Source organism: Salvelinus alpinus, chromosome 5, assembly GCF_045679555.1.
Source record: "Salvelinus alpinus chromosome 5, SLU_Salpinus.1, whole genome shotgun sequence".
Classification (NCBI taxonomy): domain Eukaryota; kingdom Metazoa; phylum Chordata; class Actinopteri; order Salmoniformes; family Salmonidae; genus Salvelinus; species Salvelinus alpinus.
Window position 1 is genome coordinate 11,044,263 of NC_092090.1, and position 17,500 is coordinate 11,061,762.

Genomic DNA, 17,500 nt, shown 5'->3' on the forward strand with positions numbered 1-17,500 from the left:
ATTCCACATCAGCTAACTGCTGCTCCAGTATGCTGTGTGTTTCACATTCCACATCAGCTAACTGCTGCTCCAGTATGCTGTGTGTTTCACATTCCACATCAGCTAACTGCTGCTCCAGTATGCTGTGTGTTTCACATTCCACATCAGCTAACTGCTGCTCCAGTATGCTGTGTGTTTCACATTCCACATCAGCTAACTGCTGCTCCAGTATGCTGTGTGTTTCACATTCCACATCAGCTAACTGCTGCTCCAGTATGCTGTGTGTTTCACATTCCACATCAGCCAACTGCTGCTCCAGTATGCTGTGTGTTTCACATTCCACATCAGCCAACTGCTGCTCCAGTATGCTGTGTGTTTCACATTCCACATCAGCTAACTGCTGCTCCAGTATGCTGTGTGTTTCACATTCCACATCAGCTAACTGCTGCTCCAGTATGCTGTGTGTTTCACATTCCACATCAGCTAACTGCTGCTCCAGTATGCTGTGTGTTTCACATTCCACATCAGCTAACTGCTGCTCCAGTATGCTGTGTGTTTCACATTCCACATCAGCTAACTGCTGCTCCAGTATGCTGTGTGTTTCACATTCCACATCAGCCAACTGCTGCTCCAGTATGCTGTGTGTTTCACATTCCACATCAGCCAACTGCTGCTCCAGTATGCTGTGTGTTTCACATTCCACATCAGCTAACTGCTGCTCCAGTATGCTGTGTGTTTCACATTCCACATCAGCTAACTGCTGCTCCAGTATGCTGTGTGTTTCACATTCCACATCAGCTAACTGCTGCTCCAGTATGCTGTGTGTTTCACATTCCACATCAGCTAACTGCTGCTCCAGTATGCTGTGTGTTTCACATTCCACATCAGCTAACTGCTGCTCCAGTATGCTGTGTGTTTCACATTCCACATCAGCTAACTGCTGCTCCAGTATGCTGTGTGTTTCACATTCCACATCAGCTAACTGCTGCTCCAGTATGCTGTGTGTTTCACATTCCACATCAGCCAACTGCTGCTCCAGTATGCTGTGTGTTTCACATTCCACATCAGCCAACTGCTGCTCCAGTATACTGTGTGTTTCACATTCCACATCAGCTAACTGCTGCTCCAGTATGCTGTGTGTTTCACATTCCACATCAGCTAACTGCTGCTCCAGTATGCTGTGTGTTTCACATTCCACATCAGCTAACTGCTGCTCCAGTATGCTGTGTGTTTCACATTCCACATCAGCCAACTGCTGCTCCAGTATGCTGTGTGTTTCACATTCCACATCAGCCAACTGCTGCTCCAGTATGCTGTGTGTTTCACATTCCACATCAGCCAACTGCTGCTCCAGTATGCTGTGTGTTTCACATTCCACATCAGCTAACTGCTGCTCCAGTATGCTGTGTGTTTCACATTCCACATCAGCTAACTGCTGCTCCAGTATGCTGTGTGTTTCACATTCCACATCAGCCAACTGCTGCTCCAGTATGCTGTGTGTTTCACATTCCACATCAGCTAACTGCTGCTCCAGTATGCTGTGTGTTTCACATTCCACATCAGCTAACTGCTGCTCCAGTATGCTGTGTGTTTCACATTCCACATCAGCTAACTGCTGCTCCAGTATGCTGTGTGTTTCACCTTCCACATCAGCCAACTGCTGCTCCAGTATGCTGTGTGTTTCACATTCCACATCAGCTAACTGCTGCTCCAGTATGCTGTGTGTTTCACATTCCACATCAGCTAACTGCTGCTCCAGTATGCTGTGTGTTTCACATTCCACATCAGCCAACTGCTGCTCCAGTATGCTGTGTGTTTCACATTCCACATCAGCCAACTGCTGCTCCAGTATGCTGTGTGTTTCACATTCCACATCAGCTAACTGCTGCTCCAGTATGCTGTGTGTTTCACATTCCACATCAGCTAACTGCTGCTCCAGTATGCTGTGTGTTTCACATTCCACATCAGCCAACTGCTGCTCCAGTATGCTGTGTGTTTCACATTCCACATCAGCCAACTGCTGCTCCAGTATGCTGTGTGTTTCACATTCCACATCAGCTAACTGCTGCTCCAGTATGCTGTGTGTTTCACATTCCACATCAGCCAACTGCTGCTCCAGTATGCTGTGTGTTTCACATTCCACATCAGCTAACTGCTGCTCCAGTATGCTGTGTGTTTCACATTCCACATCAGCCAACTGCTGCTCCAGTATGCTGTGTGTTTCACATTCCACATCAGCCAACTGCTGCTCCAGTATACTGTGTGTTTCACATTCCACATCAGCTAACTGCTGCTCCAGTATGCTGTGTGTTTCACATTCCACATCAGCTAACTGCTGCTCCAGTATGCTGTGTGTTTCACATTCCACATCAGCTAACTGCTGCTCCAGTATGCTGTGTGTTTGACATTCCACATCAGCCAACTGCTGCTCCAGTATGCTGTGTGTTTCACATTCCACATCAGCTAACTGCTGCTCCAGTATGCTGTGTGTTTCACATTCCACATCAGCTAACTGCTGCTCCAGTATGCTGTGTGTTTGACATTCCACATCAGCCAACTGCTGCTCCAGTATGCTGTGTGTTTCTGCTGCTCCAGTATGCTGTGTGTTTCTGCTGCTCCAGTATGCTGTGTTTCTGCTGCTCCAGTATGCTGTGTGTTTCACATTCCACATCAGCCAACTGCTGAATCCCCGAAGGTGCTCTGTTCTACTGTATCTATTAGTGTTCCACACAGCAGCATCATGTGTCTCTACCCATCTCTCCTCTCACCACTGTCCTGTACCTGTGCAAAGTATTCTTCCGAGATGCGTCCGGCCCATTCTATACACAGCTCCAGCGGTCGGCACGGATTGGAGATGTCGGCACACTTGATCAGCATGCGCTTGACAAGGATCCGGTTGTCCGGGGACGTTAGGATGCCTTTGACAGACTCCTCGTCGCCGATTCCCTAAGGAGAGGTCGCACGCACGCACGAACACACACACGCACACGCACACACACACACACACAACGTTAGCACACAGTGTTAGACAGAGTTAGTTTGATTGCTAACTGTGTTAGACAGGGTTAGTTTGATTGCTAACTGTGTTAGACAGGGTTAGTTTGATTGCTAACTGTGTTAGACAGGGTTAGTTTGATTGCTAACTGTGTTAGACAGGGTTAGTTTGATTGCTAACTGTGTTAGACAGTGTTAGTTTGATTGCTAACTGTGTTAGACAGTGTTAGTTTGATTGCTAACTGTGTTAGACAGTGTTAGTTTGATTGCTAACTGTGTTAGACAGAGTTAGTTTGATTGCTAACTGTGTTAGACAGAGTTAGTTTGATTGCTAACTGTGTTAGACAGAGTTAGTATGATTGCTAACTGTATTAGACAGAGTTAGTTTGATTGCTAACTGTGTTAGACAGGGTTAGTTTGATTGCTAACTGTGTTAGACAGGGTTAGTTTGATTGCTAACTGTGTTAGACAGTGTTAGTTTGATTGCTAACTGTGTTAGACAGTGTTAGTTTGATTGCTAACTGTGTTAGACAGTGTTAGTTTGATTGCTAACTGTATTAGACAGGGTTAGTTTGATTGCTAACTGTGTTAGACAGGGTTAGTTTGATTGCTAACTGTGTTAGACAGAGTTAGTTTGATTGCTAACTGTGTTAGACAAAGTTAGTTTGATTGCTAACTGTGTTAGACAGAGTTAGTTTGATTGCTAACTGTGTTAGACAGAGTTAGTATGATTGCTAACTGTATTAGACAGTGTTTTAGTTTGATTGCTAACTGTGTTAGACAGAGTTAGTTTGATTGCTAACTGTATTAGACAGTGTTTTAGTTTGATTGCTAACTGTGTTAGACAGAGTTAGTTTGATTGCTAACTTTGTTAGACAGAGTTAGTTTGATTGCTAACTGTATTAGAGTTACAGTACTAGTCAAAAGTTTGGACACACCTACTCATTCAAGGGTTTTTCTTTATTTTTACTATGTTCTACATTGTAGAAGAATAGTGAAGACATCAAAACTATGAAATAACACATATGGAATCATGTAGTAACCAAAAAGCGTTAAACAAATCAAAATATATTTTATATTTGAGATTCTTCAAAGTAGCCACCCTTTGCCTTGATGACAGCTTTGCACACTCTTGGGATTCTCTCAACCAGCTTCGTGAGGTAGTCACCATGACTGCCCTGGACCATGACTGCCCTGACTTTATTAACACGTGTTCCTTGTTAAAAGTTAATTTGTGGAATTTCTTTACTTATTCATGCGTTTGAGACAATCAGTTGTGTTGTGACAAGGTAGGGGAGGTATACAGAAGATACATGTTTAAGAAAGCTGGTTGAGAGAATCCCAAGAGTGTGCAAAGATGTCATCAAGGCAAAGGGTGGCTACTTTAAAGAATCTAAAATCTCAAATCTATTTTGATTTGTTTAACACTTTTTTTGGTTACTACATGATTCCATATGTGTTATTTCATAGTGTTGATGTCTTCACTATTATTCTACAATGTAGAAAATAGTAAAAATAAAGAAAAACCCTTGAATGAGTAGGTGTGTCCAATCTTTTGACTGGTACTGTAGTTTGATTGCTAACTGTTAGTCAGAGTTATAGTTAGATTGCAGAATAACCTCCTATGCTATTCCTTAAAAGGGCCTGTGTGATAGAGGAGAATGGCTGTGCTGTGCATTCCACACCACCGTGAGAAAGATGGAACCAGACCGTAAGATTCTCTCTCCACGCTAATCTGTCTGTGGCCAGGTGGCTACTCTAGGCTAGGCTACGCTAGCAGGCTACACTAGGAGGCTAGGCTATGCTAGCAGGCTAAACTACGAGGCCAGGAGGCTACGCTAGCAGGCTACACTAGTAAACTAGCCTATGCTATGCTAGCAGGCTACACTAGGATGCTAGGCTATGCTATGCTAGCAGGCTACAATGCATGGAAGGCTACATTAGGAAGCTAGGCCAGGAGGCTACACTAACTCCCTTCAACCGGCATCACAGTTGGCTAACTTTTAGCTGGAAGGCTAGGCTAGGCTACGTTATAAGGCTAGGTTATAAGGCTACGTTAGGCCACACAGGCTAGACAATGACTCCCTTCAACTCTCCTCTTTCTAACCTGCATGCTGTTAGCTAACTGTTGGCTATTTTTAGAGTAAGCGTGATGCAGAATGATATCTAAAACAGACCGTTTTGTATTTTCTAGATTGTTCCGTGACCGGACACAGCTACACATACTGTATTGGCTGCAATACTCTGATCCAAGCCATGAACAGGTTCCTGCTGCCATCATGTTTAACCACAGAGCCTATGTAACCTGGACTTTATTGTTCATTTTCATCCCCTCTTTTCTCCTTTCTTGTTCTGTCCTTCATCTCACCCCGCTCTCCTCCAGCGCTGCCAGGGGCTTGTTGATGCTGTTGACGAACTTGTTGACGTGCTCAAAGTGTTTTGTCATCTCTGTGGCGAGCACCATGTCTATGATGGCCTGACGCAGGGTACGGTACTCATTCCTACACAGAGACAGCGAGGGGGGGAGGAGAGAGAGAGAGGGGGGAGGAGAAAGAGAAGAACAGAGAGAGAGAGTGAGAGAGAGGGAGGGGAGGAGAGAGAGAGAGACAGTGAGAGGGAGGGGGGAGAGAGGGAGAAAAAGAGAGAAGAACAGAGAGAGAGAGAGAAAGAAGCAGTGGAGGACAGAGGAAGGGGGGGTAGGGAGAAGGGGGAAGAACACAGAGAGAGACATGTTTACACAAAAAACATTGGTAAATAAATGTGCTGAAAGCCCCTCAGGACAGTTCTAGCCTCCTGACTGTAGTGACAGAGGAGAGGAATGAATGGAGTGATTGTGTACCTTCCCCCATCCGAGGGAGAGCATTGCATGAGACACACTGCTCTGGGACTCAAATCACATGACTGCCCTGCCTCACTGTCTCTCTCACACACACACACGGACAGACAGACACACACGGACAGACAGACAGACCAAACAGCCTCCCAGAAAAGCCACAGACAGCCGTACCTCTCCATGTTCTTGAAGATGTTACACTTGTCGTCCCGTGTGGTGATCTGGAAGGCAAGGGCAGCGTGGTGGCTCTCTAGCACGGCCGTGTCGTTGTACAAGATGGCCAGCTCACTTCCCGCGTTACACAGGAAGCTGTTGGTGCGTCCCGGGTGATCCACGTCGTGTACCGTGGCTGCTATCAGAGCCGCCACCTCATCGATCTGCTCCAGACTTTGCTGTTCGGGAAAGAAGAGGAGTGTTTTCTTCATAGTTAATATTAATGGAGCAGTTAGCGACAGGATTCCAACTAGCGACCGTTTGGTTACAGGCCCAATGATCTAACGACCAGGCTACCTGCTGCCCTATCAATTATATTCATATTATTTAAACCACGAAATTACCGTTACCATTATCATTTTTAGTATGTGAACCCTGCAGCAACTGAAACCCACGACCTTGGTGTTGCTAGTGACGTGATCTTACTACCTGAACCCCCTGACCTTGGTGTTGCTAGTGACGTGATCTTACTACCTGAACCCCCTGACCTTGGTGTTGCTAGTGACGTGATCTTACTACCTGAACCCATGACCTTGGTGTTGCTAGTGACGTGATCTTACTACCTGAACCCCCTGACCTTGGTGTTGCTAGTGACGTGATATTACTACCTGAACCCCCTGACCTTGGTGTTGCTAGTGACGTGATCTTACTACCTGAACCCATGACCTTGGTGTTGCTAGTGACGTGATCTTACTACCTGAACCCATGACCTTGGTGTTGCTAGTGACGTGATCTTACTACCTGAATCACTATCCTTGGTGTTGCTAGTGACGTGATATTACTACCTGAACCCCCTGACCTTGGTGTTGCTAGTGACGTGATCTTACTACCTGAACCCATGACCTTGGTGTTGCTAGTGACGTGATATTACTACCTGAACCCCCGACCTTGGTGTTGCTAGTGACGTGATCTTACTACCTGAACCCCCGACCTTGGTGTTGCTAGTGACGTGATCTTACTACCTGAATCACTGACCTTGGTGTTGCTAGTGAAGTGATCTTACTACCTGAACCCCCTGACCTTGGTGTTGCTAGTGACGTGATCTTACTACCTGAATCACTGACCTTGGTGTTGCTAGTGACGTGATCTTACTACCTGAATCACTGACCTTGGTGTTGCTAGTGAAGTGATCTTACTACCTGAATCACTATCCTTGGTGTTGCTAGTGACGTGATCTTACTACCTGAACCCCCTGACCTTGGTGTTGCTAGTGACGTGATCTTACTAACCGAACCCCCGACCTTGGTGTTGCTAGTGACGTGATCTTACTACCTGAACCATGACCTTGGTGTTGCTAGTGACGTGATCTTACTACCTGAACCCCCGACCTTGGTGTTGCTAGTGACGTGATCTTACTACCTGAATCACTGATTGAATAGGCTGCTTTGAATGTCTTAGGGGCTTTCTTACTCATGTATTTGTGTTGTGTCATGTTGTTTTAGGGGCTTTCTTAATCATGTATTTGTGTTGTGTCATGTTGTTTTAAGGGCTTTCTTAATCATGTATTTGTGTTGTGTCATGTTGTTTTAGGGGCTTTCTTAATCATGTATTTGTGTTGTGTCATGTTGTTTTAAGGGCTTTCTTAATCATGTATTTGTGTTGTGTCATGTTGTTTTAGGGGCTTTCTTAATCATGTATTTGTGTTGTGTCATGTTGTTTTAGGGGCTTTATTAATCATGTATTTGTGTTGTGTCATGTTGTTTTAGGGGATTTCCTAAACATGTATTTGTGTTGTGTCATGTTGTTTTAAGGGCTTTCTTAATCATGTATTTGTGTTGTGTCATGTAGTATGTCCTATTTGCACCACTCCACATAACCCCAGCGGGCAAAGTTAGTTGAAATTAAGTTGTTTTGGCAGCTGGGAGGTTCCCTTGCAGGAAAGCCTGTTTGTGACAGAGGGCTAACCCGAGCCACAGCCTCTGTCTCTGATTGGTTAGTTTACCCTGGTGTGAGGTCAAAGGTGGGCTAACCACTGGTCGGCAGGGCTAAGCCAATGATAGATGACTTTGGTGTGGTCAGGAATAGAAGGTTTAATAATCAGTTTAGTTAGAGAACAGCAGTGTAGAGTTAGTTAGTGTAGAGCAGTCCTCATCAGAGACAGAAGAGGAGTGTTTTCACTGTAGAGTTAGTTAGTGTAGAGCAGTCCTCATCAGAGACAGAAGAGGAGTGTTTTCACTGTAGAGTTAGTTAGTGTAGAGCAGTCCTCATCAGAGACAGAAGAGGAGTGTTTTCACTGTAGAGTTAGTTAGTGTAGAGCAGTCCTCATCAGAGACAGAAGAGGAGTGTTTTCACTGTAGAGTTAGTTAGTGTAGAGCAGTCCTCATCAGAGACAGAAGAGGAGTGTTTTCACTGTAGAGTTAGTTAGTGTAGAGCAGTCCTCATCAGAGACAGAAGAGGAGTGTTTTCACTGTAGAGTTAGTTAGTGTAGAGCAGTCCTCATCAGAGACAGAAGAGGAGTGTTTTCACTGTAGAGTTAGTTAGTGTAGAGCAGTCCTCATCAGAGACAGAAGAGGAGTGTTTTCACTGTAGAGTTAGTTAGTGTAGAGCAGTCCTCATCAGAGACAGAAGAGGAGTGTTTTCACTGTAGAGTTAGTTAGTGTAGAGCAGTCCTCATCAGAGACAGAAGAGGAGTGTTTTCACTGTAGAGTTAGTTCGTGTAGAGCAGTCCTCATCAGAGACAGAAGAGGAGTGTTTTCACTGTAGAGTTAGTTAGTGTAGAGCAGTCCTCATCAGAGACAGAAGAGGAGTGTTTTCACTGTAGAGTTAGTTAGTGTAGAGCAGTCCTCATCAGAGACAGAAGAGGAGTGTTTTCACTGTAGAGTTAGTTAGTGTAGAGCAGTCCTCATCAGAGACAGAAGAGGAGTGTTTTCACTGTAGAGTTAGTTAGTGTAGAGCAGTCCTCATCAGAGACAGAAGAGGAGTGTTTTCACTGTAGAGTTAGTTAGTGTAGAGCAGTCCTCATCAGAGACAGAAGAGGAGTGTTTTCACTGTAGAGTTAGTTAGTGTAGAGCAGTCCTCATCAGAGACAGAAGAGGAGTGTTTTCACTGTAGAGTTAGTTAGTGTAGAGCAGTCCTCATCAGAGACAGAAGAGGAGTGTTTTCACTGTAGAGTTAGTTAGTGTAGAGCAGTCCTCATCAGAGACAGAAGAGGAGTGTTTTCACTGTAGAGTTAGTTAGTGTAGAGCAGTCCTCATCAGAGACAGAAGAGGAGTGTTTTCACTGTAGAGTTAGTTAGTGTAGAGCAGTCCTCATCAGAGACAGAAGAGGAGTGTTTTCACTGTAGAGTTAGTTCGTGTAGAGCAGTCCTCATCAGAGACAGAAGAGGAGTGTTTTCACTGTAGAGTTAGTTAGTGTAGAGCAGTCCTCATCAGAGACAGAAGAGGAGTGTTTTCACTGTAGAGTTAGTTAGTGTAGAGAAGTCCTCATCAGCAGTTAGTGGAACAACATATACTGTCTGGGTCAAACAATGGCTCTTTGACCAGAGACAGACACACACAAGCAAACGTAGACACAAACACACCGCCAGGTATGCACGCACACGCACGGACACAAACACACCGCCAGGTATGCACGCACATAGCCACGGGAAGTAATTTGGGGGTAGGGGTGCTGAATTTATGAGGGGGTCCGCGTTGAAGACATCTATATCGGTCCTCTAATACAGAACTAGTAAAGGCCCAGTGCACTACACACACACACACAGGTCCAGACACACACACTCCTAACATGATTAGTCTAGATGACTCTAGTGACATGTAGTTCCATGTTAGAGAGTAAAGGAGTCAAAGACTTTAGGATTATGTGTGACGTTCACGGTCTTCAAACTCCCTGTCATAGATGAGCCAAGGTGCAGCATGTAATTCCACATCTTTAATCGAAGTGAAACCTTCACAAAAAGAACAGGTAAACAGAAACCGAACGTGACGCAACCGTGGCGCCCACACACACAGAAAATAATAATTACCCACAACATTAGGTGGGAAAAAAGGCTGCCTAAGTATGATTCCCAATCAGAGACAACGATACACAGCTGCCTCTGATTGGGAACCACACTCGGTCAAAAACAAAGAAATAGAAAACATAGAATGCCCACCCAAATCACACCCTGACCTAACCAAATAGAGAAATAAAAAGGCTCTCTAAGGTCAGGGCGTGACATTATGACTTCCCACTGTGCACAGACAGCAGTTCAACGTCTAGTTTTGATTGACATTTGGTTGAGTTGTCAATTAATGTGATTTCAACGTGAAATCAACAAAAAATGTCACAATGGATTTAGGTTGCAAGTTGGGTTAACATTTTTTTAATTTTTTAAATAATTTGATTAAAGGTTGATGACCTTTTGTAAATCCAAACAGTTTTCAACGTTAATTCAATATCATCACATTACATTTTTGTTGTTGAAATGAGGTGGAATCACCATTTATTCAACCAGTTTTTGCCCAGTGGGGAGGGCTGATTCCAGGAATCTTCTAACTGGAATTTCTGGAAAACTTGGACATTTTGGGGAAGCTACCGGCATTCTGCAACTCTAATTAGGACTTGGATTAAGCCATGCTTGTGATTGGAGGAATGTCAGCCCAGGATTGACTCATTGCTGTGTGCTTATTTAATTTCAATGCGTGTTTGTTACAAATGTTTTACTTCTGCTGTCTCTGAACAGGTCATCCAGATTTACCTGTATAAATGACGGGGTAAACAAACATACAAACAAAACAAACAAGACAAAACAAACAAGACAAAAACAAACAAGTCAAAACAAGACAAAACTGTCTGACCCAGTGGCGGCCATCTTGGACGGCCATCTTACCTTGACCCTCTCCTTGCAGAGGAAGTATGCGGTGGCGTGCAGGACATCGGCAGCATGTGAGGAGTTGTGGTAGGAGTTGGTGGAGTGGTAGTTAGCCTCGATCCCCTGCAGCCAGGAGCGGAGAGTGGCCTCGGGACAGCTCAGGAACTCACACACCCCGAACCGAGAGAAGATCTTCAGGCCCAGATAGGTCAGAGGCCTGGGAGGAGAGAATTACCAGACAGCATGAAGGTTAGGGCTAACAGAATGGAGGAGTTCAATACCACAGAGTTAAGTACAGTGTAACCTCATCTCTTCTGCCATAACCCAGCTTCCCAATCCAATCCCTCTGACACTCAACAGGTAAATTATAGTGCACTATTTTTCACCAGGACCCATATGGGTGATCCCAAAAAACATGATTTGGGGGATTTTCCCGTAATGTAATCCATAGAATGGCCCTTTGAAGGAAGGATTGTTGACATATATTTGATATTTGCATCTTAAAGACATGTTCAGGTCATTTGGCGACTAAGAAAGTATTTTTTAAACCTCCCTCTTTGGGCTGGATGTGTCGATGTGTAGTTCATACATACATAATCTATGAGCAGAATTCGTTTTTCCTCAATTAGCCACAAAATCCATAGATGAAAACGACTGCTTCTTTTAGCTACATTTGTATTTATTATGGATCCCCATTACTCTTCCCGGGGTCCGGCAGAATTAAGGCAGTTATACAATTTAAAAAACATTACAATATATTCATTACAGAATTCACAACACACAATGTGTGTGCCTTCAGGCCCATAGTCCACTACCACATATCCATGTGTACTTGTGTGTATAGTGTGTATGTTATCATGTGTGTTTTGTATTCATGTGTCTGTGCCTTTGTGTCTGTCTCTTCACAGTCCCTGCTGTTCCATAAGGTGTATTTTTACCTGTTTTTTAAAATCTGATTCTACTGCTGCATCAGTAACCTGATGTGGAATAGAGTTCCATGTAGTCATGGCTCTATGTAGTACTGTGCACCTCCCATAGTCTGTTCTGGACTTGAGGACTGTGAAGAGACCTCTGGTGGCATGTCTTGTGGGGTATGCGTGGGTGTCTGAGCTGTGTGCTAGTCATTTAAACAGACAGCTCGGTACATTCAGCATGTTAACACCTCTTACAAAAACAAGTAATGATGAAGTCAGTCTCTCTTCCACTTTGAGTCATGAGAGATTGACATGCATATTATTAATGTTAGCTCTCTGGGTACTTTTAAGGGCCAGCTGTGCTGCCCTGTTCTGAGCCAATTGTAATTTCCAAAGTCCCTCTTTGTGGCACCTGACCACACGACTGAACAGTAGTCCAGGTGAGACAAAACCAGGGCCTGTAGGACCTGCCTTGTTGATAGTGTTGTTAAGAAGGCAGAGTAGCGCTTTATTATGGACAGATTTCTCCCCATCTTAGTTACTGTTGTATCAATATGTTTTGACCAGGACAGTTTACAATCCAGGGTTACTCCAAGAAGTGTAGTCACCTCAACTTTCTCAATTTCCACATTATTCATTACGAGATGTAGTTGAGGTTTAGTGAATGATTTGTCCCAAATACAATGCTTTTAGTTTTAGAAATATTTAGGACAAACTTATTCCTTGCTACCCATTCTGAAACTAACTGCAGCTCTTTGTTAAGTGTTGCAGTCGCTGTGGTAGCTGACGTGTACAGTGTTGAGTCATCCGCATACATAGACACACTGGCCTTACTCAAAGTGGCATGTCGTTAGTAAAGATTGAAAAAATCAAGGGGCCTAAATTGCTACCCTGGGGAATTCCTGCTTCTACCTGGATTATGTTGGAGAGGCTTCCATTAAAGAACACCCTCTGTGTTCTGTTAGACAGGTAACTCTTTATCCACATTATAGCAGTGGCTGTAAAGCCATAACACATACGTTTTTCCAGCAGTAGATCAATAATGTCAAAAGCTGTAAAGAAGTCGAACAAGACAGCCCCTACAAGCTGTATTGCGCCATTTTCCCTACATTTCCCCCCACGTGGGCCAGCCCCCTAGCAATTCGAGTTCCAACCAATGAGCTTCAGCCCCTTGCATTTGAGATGACAGGAGAATCTCTTTAAAGCATAATTGAGAAATAATTAATTGATGTTTTAATATTTGTGAAATTTTGGCCTTATACAGGCCTGCTTTAAAACTCCATAATGTTTCATCTGTAGTTGCTACAAAACAAAAATTAGTGTTATATACATCTTTACCGCTTGTTCTTTAATATGAGTAGTATTTTGATTTCAGCAACTTATGAATACTAAAAAAATATAAACATGAATATTGTAAATATACCATTTTTTTATTTGATAAATGTTTCAATATATTGTTGAACAAGAACATAATATACTCTACAGGCATATCAAAGTTCTAGAGTGGGATCTCTGCTACCTTCAGAGATGATTTGTAAGCATTACCAACAGAGTGAATGTGAAAATGGATTCAAAATGGTCGCCCTCTGTGGGTGATTTGCAGGATGTGCAATGGTACAAGTAAAAAGAGGGCTGTGATTGGTTACATTGCCTACTATGCCAATTTCTATGTATAAAATGGGCCATAACTTTAAAACTAGTAGAGATTCCACGTTGGAACTCTTGATATGCCCATAGAGTATTATTATCTTCAACAATATATTGAAACATTTGGCAAATTAAAAACATATTCATGTTTATATTTTTCAATATTCATAAATTCATGTAAGATTTTTAATTTAAAAAAAAATCTAAATACTAATCATATTACAGAGCAAGCGGTAAAGTTTCACATGACGCCGATGTTTTCTTTGTAGCACCTATAGATGAAACATAAAGGAGTCTTAAAGGAGGCCTGGGTAAAGACAAACAATGTCACAAATATTCCAACTTCAATTCATTATTTCTCAAATATGCTTTTAGATACATAGATACATAGGAACTAAATAGATCAAATGGGAGTGAAAATCCCCTAAATCATGGTGTTTTTTTTGTCCTGGTTTCGTGAGGAATCACCCATATGCCTCTGGTCTAAAGTAGTGCACTATATAGGGAATATGGTCCCATTTAGGACGCACGCATTAGCTTTACAGCCTGTGTACAGTACTGAAACAGATTTGTAGAATTGTCTCTGTATTTCTGTGGCTCTGGACCTCTCTAAACTAAACCACAGTAGAGATGAATGAGAAAGTCTTTATGATCGGACTCATTGCTTTTGATTCCACCTTCTGGGATCCCGTTTTCCTCAGTTGTTTTGATAAAGCTGGCTGAAGTGAATATTTATAAAAGTGTTACTACAGCATTATAACAGTGTTATAACCTCCCCTCGCCGTTTTAGACAGGCAGTCTCAAGGTTAAAATGTTATTACAACATTAGAGCGTTATTACAGTGTTATAACCTCCCCTCACCGTTTCAGACAGGCAGTCTCAAGGTTAAAAGGTTAAAATGTTATTACAGTGTTATAACCTCCCCTCGCCGTTTCAGACAGGCAGTCTCCAGGTTAAAATGTTATTACAGTGTTATAACCTCCCCTCACCGTTTCAGACAGGCAGTCTCCAGGTTAAAATGTTATTACAGTGTTATAACATCCCCTCGCCGTTTCAGACAGGCAGTCTCAAGGTTAAAATGTTATTACAGTGTTATAACATCCCCTCGCCGTTTCAGACAGGCAGTCGCCAGGTTAAAATGTTATTACAGTGTTATAACCTCCGCTCACCGTTTCAGACAGGCAGTCTCTAGGTTGAAGATGTCAAAGTCCCAGGAGTCTTCATTCTCCATTGTCTGGGCAACGTGAGGAGGGATGTCATTCAACGACAGGGGCATGGCTAGGTGACTTGGGAGGTGGGGCTCTGAGAGGGGGAGGGTGCGGGGATAAGGAGAGGGGGAGATATGTGGGGGGAGAGAGAGACAAATCAAAATGGCGCTTTACGTGATCAACATCATTATCGTAATCATCATCTTCATCACTATGCCAGGAGAGCAATACTGTACGTACGCTTCACAGCAAAGATGTACTCGTTTCCTGATAATCTGCGCAAGCCATCCTGTGACAGAGTAAGATAGAGAGAGAGAGAGAGAGAGAGAGAGAGAGAGAGAGAAAGAGACAGAGAGAGAGAGAGAGAGAGAGAGAGAGAGAGAGAGAGAGAGTGGGGAGAGAGGGAGAGAGAGAGAGAGAGAGACAGAGAGAGAGAGAGAGAGAGAGAGAGAGAGAGAGGGAGAGAGAGAGAGAGAGAGAGAGAGAGGAGAGAGAGAGAGAGAGAGAGAGAGAGAGAGAGAGAGAGAGAGAGAGAGAGAGAGAGAGAGAGAGAGAGAGAGAGAGAGAGAGAGAGAGAGAGAGAGAGAGAGAGAGAGAGAGAGAGAGAGAGAGAGAGAGAGAGAGAGAGACAGAGAGAGAGAGAGGAGAGAGAGGGAGAGAGAGAGAGAGACAGAGAGAGAGAGAGGAGAGAGAGGGAGAGAGAGAGAGAGAGAGAGAGAGAGAGAGAGAGAGAGACAGAGACAGAGACAGAGAGACAGAGAAAGAACAAATGGAATTAATGGAATTAACAAATGGAACAAATTCCAATTGGCTATACTAAAACTCTTTAACATCGTCCTTAGCTCTGGCATCTTCCCCAATATTTGGAACCAAGGACTGATCACCCCAATCCACAAAAGTGGAGACAAATTTGACCCCAATAACTACCGTGGAATATGCGTCAACAGTAACCTTGGGAAAATCCTCTGCATTATCATTAACAGCAGACTCGTACATTTCCTCAATGAAAACAATGTACTGAGCAAATGTCAAATTGGCTTTTTACCAAATTACCGTACAACAGACCATGTATTCACCCTACACACCCTAATTGACAACCAAACAAACCAAAACAAAGGCAAAGTCTTCTCATGCTTTGTTGATTTCAAAAAAGCCTTCGACTCAATTTGGCATGAGGGTCTGCTATACAAATTGATGGAAAGTGGTGTTGGGGGTAAAACATACGACATTATAAAATCCATGTACACAAACAACAAGTGTGCGGTTAAAATTGGCAAAAAACACACACATTTCTTCACACAGGGTCGTGGGGTGAGACAGGGATGCAGCTTAAGCCCCACCCTCTTCAACATATATATCAACGAATTGGCGCGGGCACTAGAACAGTCTGCAGCACCCGGTCTCACCCTACTAGAATCCGAAGTCAAATGTCTACTGTTTGCTGATGATCTGGTGCTTCTGTCACCAACCAAGGAGGGCCTACAGCAGCACCTAGATCTTCTGCACAGATTCTGTCAGACCTGGGCCCTGACAGTAAATCTCAGTAAGACCAAAATAATGGTGTTCCAAAAAAGGTCCAGTCGCCAGGACCACAAATTCCATCTAGACGCCGTTGCCCTAGAGCACACAAAAAACTATACATACCTCGGCCTAAACATCAGCACCACAGGTAGCTTCCACAGAGCTGTGAACGATCTGAGAGACAAGGCAAGAAGGGCATTCTATGCCATCAAAAGGAACATAAATTTCAACATACCAATTAGGATCTGGCTAAAAATACTTGAATCAGTCATAGAGCCCATTGCCCTTTATGGTTGTGAGGTCTGGGGTCCGCTCACCAACCAAGATTTCACAAAATGGGACAAACACCAAATTGAGACTCTGCATGCAGAATTCTGCAAAAATATCCTCCGTGTACAACGTAGAACACCAAATAATGCACGCAGAGCAGAATTAGGCCGATACCCACTAATTATCAAAATCCAGAAAAGAGCCGTTAAATTCTACAACCACCTAAAAGGAAGCGATTCCCAAACCTTCCATAACAAAGCCATCACCTACAGAGAGATGAACCTGGAGAAGAGTCCCCTAAGCAAGCTGGTCCTAGGGCTCTGTTCACAAACACAAACACACCCCACAGAGCCCCAGGACAACAGCACAATTAGACCCAACCAAATCATGAGAAAACAAAAAGATAATTACTTGACACATTGGAAAGAATTAACAAAAAAACAGAGCAAACTAGAATGCTATTTGGCCCTAAACAGAGAGTACACAGTGGCAGAATACCTGACCACTGTGACTGACCCAAACTTAAGGAAAGCTTTGACTATGTACAGACTCAGTGAGCATAGCCTTGCTATTGAGAAAGGCCGCCGTAGGCAGACATGGCTCTCAAGAGAAGACAGGCTATGTGCACACTGCCCACAAAATGAGGTGGAAACTGAGCTGCACTTCCTAACCTCCTGCCCAATGTATGACCATATTAGAGAGACATATTTCCCTCAGATTACACAGATCCACAAAGAATTTGAAAACAAATCCAATTTTGATAAACTCCCATATCTACTGGGAGAAATTCCACAGTGTGCCATCACAGCAGCAAGATTTGTGACCTGTTGCCACAAGAAAAGGGCAACCAGTGAAGAACAAACACCATTGTAAATACAACCCATATTTATGCTTATTTATTTTAACTTGTGTGCTTTAACCATTTGTACATTGTTACAACACTGTATATATATAATATAACATTTGTAATGTCTTTATTGTTTTGAAACTTCTGTATGTGTAATGTTTACTGTTAATTTGTATTGTTTATTTCACTTTTGTATAATATCTACCTCACTTGCTTTGGCAATGTTAACACATGTTTCCCATGCCAATAAAGCCCCTTGAATTGAATTGAATTGAAAGAGAG

General features: G+C 43.4%; 1 protein-coding gene across 2 annotated transcripts in view; it reads right to left on the minus strand.

Moving 5' to 3' along the window:
• The window catches only part of pde8a (phosphodiesterase 8A), a 151,231-nt gene that overhangs the window by 8,380 nt on the left and 125,351 nt on the right, over nucleotides 1–17,500 (minus strand). For both annotated transcript variants that reach the window (XM_071400566.1, XM_071400565.1), the window contains exons 15-20: nucleotides 14,821–14,869; nucleotides 14,542–14,674; nucleotides 10,830–11,028; nucleotides 5,981–6,198; nucleotides 5,342–5,474; nucleotides 2,761–2,925 (exon numbers count right to left, since the gene is read on the minus strand). In XM_071400566.1, the coding sequence (XP_071256667.1) occupies nucleotides 2,761–2,925; nucleotides 5,342–5,474; nucleotides 5,981–6,198; nucleotides 10,830–11,028; nucleotides 14,542–14,674; nucleotides 14,821–14,869 (897 nt within the window). The remainder of the gene's footprint in view (nucleotides 1–2,760; nucleotides 2,926–5,341; nucleotides 5,475–5,980; nucleotides 6,199–10,829; nucleotides 11,029–14,541; nucleotides 14,675–14,820; nucleotides 14,870–17,500) is intronic.